Source organism: Nansenia antarctica (assembly GCF_963989245.1).
Source record: "Nansenia antarctica genome assembly, chromosome: 6".
NCBI classification, from domain to species: domain Eukaryota; kingdom Metazoa; phylum Chordata; class Actinopteri; order Argentiniformes; family Microstomatidae; genus Nansenia; species Nansenia antarctica.
In genome coordinates, this window is record NC_137676.1 from 32,508,446 (window position 1) to 32,513,445 (window position 5,000).

General features: G+C 48.3%; 1 protein-coding gene across 2 annotated transcripts in view; it reads left to right on the forward strand.

The window, feature by feature from the left end:
• Nucleotides 1-781: 781 nt before the first annotated feature.
• The window catches only part of fam120c (family with sequence similarity 120 member C), a 42,571-nt gene continuing 38,352 nt past the window's right edge, over nt 782-5,000 (forward strand). For both annotated transcript variants that reach the window (XR_013937478.1, XM_080533178.1), the window contains exons 1-3: nt 782-1,589; nt 2,450-2,696; nt 4,847-4,929. Coding sequence is in view for 1 of the 2 variants with exons in the window: in XM_080533178.1 (XP_080389304.1) it covers nt 1,059-1,589; nt 2,450-2,696; nt 4,847-4,929 (861 nt within the window). In the remaining variant the exon portion in view is untranslated. The remainder of the gene's footprint in view (nt 1,590-2,449; nt 2,697-4,846; nt 4,930-5,000) is intronic.

The window sequence follows — 5,000 nt, forward strand, 5'->3', positions numbered from 1 at the left end:
CCCAGCTCCCCATCACCTCGCTCCACTCCTCTTGCCATCCCTCCCACTTTGTTGGTCCGCGAGGAAGTCGCAAGATGGCTGTCGTCGCTTGGAAGTACGTTCCCCTCCGCAACATGAAGTCGTGAGTGTGGAAGAAAGCGAGGGAGGCACCATCGGGCTTTTATTTTTATTTTATTTTAGTCATTTTTATTTTATTTCTCCAAACATCCATTTCATTCCGCATCGTGTCTGTCCCAGATTTGTCTTTGCGAGTTGACGCGTCAATCACGCCGGGGACCCAGCTAGCCTGCTAAGTTAGCTAGCTAGCTAGTTTAGTCATATTTGACATCAACACCAGCTTGTTAACTAGCACTGCACGTTGATGTAGAACCTGGTCTAACAGTTAATATCCATATGTTAACTGTCAGATAAAGGATTACTCGAAAGTCACTTCAGCTAACTAATGCGTAGCATTGCTTCGTATGTGCACAAGGATTAGCTATTATTTTGAAGTATCTCACAAATCCTAATAACATAACTGCTGCTAGCTACCCGCTCCATTACATCAGCTAGCTATCAGCTGTCACTAACTGGTTATTAAGCTAGTTAGCAAGCGAGTTGGAGGGATAGCGATCTGAACTTTAGTTATCCATCGTCAGACTAGCTTTGCTGGCAGTTTACCAAAAAAAAAAACGGATAGGGATGGACACAGACGCGACCACATTGAGAAGATTGGCATAGGTCTGGACAAGTTTTCAATTAAGCTAGCTGTCAATATTTAGCTAGCTATTGAAGTTTTAAAGTGAGAAGGTCGCCCCACCAACTAGTCGGCTAGTTAGCCAGCCTAGGCAGGGTCCGTCAGTTGGCGTGTCAAGAGTCTGGGGGTGGCAGCAGCTAGTAGTGGCTAGCTAGTGAGGCGCAGCTCCAGTCGTGCTGTCAAGTCATTGAGTCAGAGAGACAAGACAGCTAGCTTATTCTATTAGCTAGCTTTCTGTCTCGCCCGTCACATTACAATCACGGCGTACAGGACGTATCCCGAGCCCGCTCCTGGCCAGACCCACAGGTTGAACAACACCGTGATGGGGGTCCAGGGGTTTCAGGAGTATCTAGAGAAGCGGTGTCCCGGAGCCGCGGTCCCGGTGGACCTCCTCAAGCTGGCCCGTACCGCGGGCCGCCAGCCCCCTCACCACCACCACCCCCACCATCACCACCCCCACCACCACCCACATCACCCCGGGCCGATGCCTCCCCCGCCCCCGCCCGCCCGGATCCTCATAGACGCGGACTCCGGCCTGCAGCGCCTCTACGGCGGCTACCAGACGGACTGGGTGTGCGGCGGCGAGTGGAACGCCATGCTGGGCTACCTGGCCGCCCTGTCCCAGTCCTGTCTGTACCAGGGCGGCCTGGAGCTGGTGGTGGTGTTTAACGGGACCCTGGGGAAGGAGCGCTGGCCGGAGTGGGCGCGGCGGGCCCAGGGGCAGCGGCAGACAGCGCAGCTCATAGTCAACCACGTCGGCAGCAAAGCCACCCCGCCTCCCCGGGCATGGTTCCTGCCCCCGGCCTGTCTCAGCCACTGTGTCCGCCTGGCCATGTTCCGCTTCCGAGTGCGGGTGAGTGACAGTTATATTGCGTTTTATTGTCTTATTATTGTGTTGGGTTCAACTCATAACCTGCAACAGGGACCCCACCAGTGTTGAAGCCTATATCCCATTGGGTGTGTCTTAATGTGTTAACTTAAGCTTGGCAAGTGCAACTGGTGCTGCTAGCTGCTTAGCTTGACCAGCAACACGAATCAACAGTGCAGTCAGCATTAACGCAGTACAATGGTAGTTATTGTTGCCGACACGAGCTGACTCAACGTCATCGGTAGATATTTCTCTTTGATCCTTGTTGCATTTGATTAAAATATTGTGGAGGCTGCTTTATTCTCTGCCCTTTTCCCTGAAGTGTGCACTCGATCACTCCCCCTCATGGATTTAGAAGGTATGGACCGGTCTGGTGTTGAAAATAATGGTGGAACCTGGCCACAATATGCAAGCCATGAGGGCCAGTGAGCATTTGCAGACGTGGGCGCAGAGTCAGTGGCTAAACCTCATTTGCCCTCTTTGAACTCTGTTAAAGATGTGTGATTTGTACTAGGCAGACACATCCTTATTAGATGGATGCCAGTTTGCCAATGATGATGTTATGTTTCAGTTTCAGTATCAGGCACTACTAAAGGCAGTACTCTGATGAATCTTTCGATCAATATAGCGTTGGGCAGGCACTTGTTTGCCAATGAAAGAGCACTCTGTCTGTAACTCGAGGCTGTGATACTTATATACTGAGATGCAGTATAGTGCATTGGTTATTATGGAAAAAGGCCAAAGGTTTGACCATCCCAAGTAAAAGCTTCTGGCCCTAGTTATGCTGGTTTCTATAATAGGTATGCTTGTGTGTGTGTGTGTGTGTTGTGTGTCGTGTTGTGCAGGTTGTCCAGACGCTAGAGGACCACCACCAGGAGGTGCTGTCTCTGTACAGGGACTTTGGCTTCGTCGGTCTGATCGCTCAGGACTCGGAGTTCGCCCTCTGCAACGTCCCCGCCTACTTCTCCTCGCACGCACTCAAACTGAGCTGGAACGGCAAGAACCTGACCACACACCAGTACCTGCTCTCTGAGGCTGCTAGGCAGCTAGGACTGAAGACGCAGCACCTGCCCTGCTTCGCTGCCCTGCTGGGTAACGACCCCCCCTCCCCTCCCACACACACTTTTTGACCACAGTCTCTCTGCCTCCCTCACTATCTTTCTCTATAAACTCTACCCACATTAGTAGCTCCCTCCCTCCCTCTCTCTCTCTTAGGGCCGGCTAACTTTGGATTTTTTTTCCGATTCCGGTTCATGAATTTGATATCAGTTCCTAAACGTTTTTTTTTTTTTCTGTTTCTTTTTTTCTCAGTTCCTCTAATCTTCAATAGCTATTTCCCCTATCAAAGCTAAAAACAACTTAGTTGTGTTGCCTGCGATAACACAATGAAAATCAGTTTCTGGTATCGGATCAATTTTGTCCCATGTTTAGTTTTTTCTTGTCATGGCACTAGCAGAAGTAATGTTAGATGTGAGTCAATTAATAATGTGTCATATCGTGGAACGTGTGAGCTGAACACTCACTGCATATTCCTGCCTCCTTTTCACCCCTCTCCTCTGTGCTTCTCTGAGATTCCTAACTTTGAATTCTCTCTGTCTGCTTGATCAGCGGTCACTGCTAGTCAGCGCTCACTCTGCTAGTCAGCAGTCACTCTCTGCTAGGGCTGGGCAAACGATCAAAATGTCTTTTTCGATAATCGCAAGAATTAACGATCAATTGTCGATTAATCGATAAGCTTTTTTTTCATCAAAAAAAAAAACTAGGGCAGAAATAACAAGCATGTTTTCCTTGGGGAAAAAACTTTATTTGTGTTGCTATTGCACACATTCATTCATTCACATTCAAACTAGACACTACAGTCAGATAACAATCCTCTTAAACAAGGCAGTGAGTAGCCTAAATTGTTTAACTTAAAAACACATTTTACATTATAAATAAATATATAGAAAATAAGTAACTCACCATAGGAGCAGTAAAAAAACAGTTACTCACAAATAGGAGGATGACTGAAAACGTTAGTGTCCTTAAGAGCGTCCAGCTTAACTTAAATTTAAACTCCAGCGAGAGACTGTAGGCGGCAGGCCTACTGGTTCTTGTTCAAAAAGATGATCATGTTAACATGTTCAGCGGTGAGAGACGAACGCAATCTGGTGACAGTTAGGCCAGCTGCAGAAAACACTCGCTCCGAGGGCACCGAGGTTTCGGGGATGCAGAGGTAGGTCCGCGCTAATTTGGCCAACCGAGGAAACCTTCTTTCGTTTAACTGCGTTGCGAAATTCAATGCGAAGGCAAATGCAAAGTTCATTTCTCACACATAACGTGGACAAACTAATTTCCATTATTATTATTATTATAAAATAAAAATAAAAAATCCAATTTATTAACGATTATCGAGCAAAATATTTTGTGATCGACCAAGATCCTTATCGATCAATTATCGATCGTCGATCATTGATGCCCACCCCTACTCTCTGCTAGTCAGCGGTCACTCTCTGCTAGTCAACGGTCACTCTGCTAGTCAGCGGTCACTCTCTGCTAGTCAACGGTCACTCTGCCAGTCAACGGTCACTCTCTGCTAGTCAACGGTCACTCTGCTAGTCAGCGGTCACTCTTTGCTAGTCAACGGTCACTCTGCTAGTCAACGGTCACTCTCTGCTAGTCAACGGTCACTGCTAGTCAGCGGTCACTTTCTGCTAGTCAACGGGCACTCTCCGCTAGTCAACGGGCACTCTCTGCTAGTCAACGGTCACTCTCTGCTAGTCAGCGGTCACTGCTAGTCAGGTCACTCTGCTAGTCAACGGTCACTGCTAGTCAACGGTCACTGCTAGTCAACGGTCACTCTCTGCTAGTCAACGGTCACTCTGCTAGTCAATGGTCACTTTGCTAGTCAGCGGTCACTCTGCTAGTGCCATCGGCTCGTGCAGGAAGACTTCTGAACTTTGAACTTTTGTGGCGTGCTAATCAGACATCATTGTACTTGTTTATCCAAAAGATAATTTATTTTTATTTTTTAAATGATATACATGTTTCTTTTATTGACATGATTTGGTCAGTTTCATTAAGAAACCGATCATCAATACCTAGCCCTTCTCTCTCTCTCTCTCTCTCTCTCTCTCTCTCTCTCTCTCTCTCTCTCTCTCTCTCTCTCCCTCTCTCTCTCTCTCCCTCTGTTCTGATTGTGAAGCCTCTCTGTCACTGAGTTCTAACAGTCTCTCTCCCCCTCTCTCTCTCTCCTTCCCTAGGGAACCACATTCTCCCTGACGAGGACCTGGCTGCTTTCCACTGGAGCCTCCTGGGACCAGAGCATCCCCTAGCCTCACTCAAGGTACCACCGCTAGCAGTAGTAGCCCCCCCCCCCCCTGCCCTCAGACCCCAACCCGTTCACTGCTGCTCTGT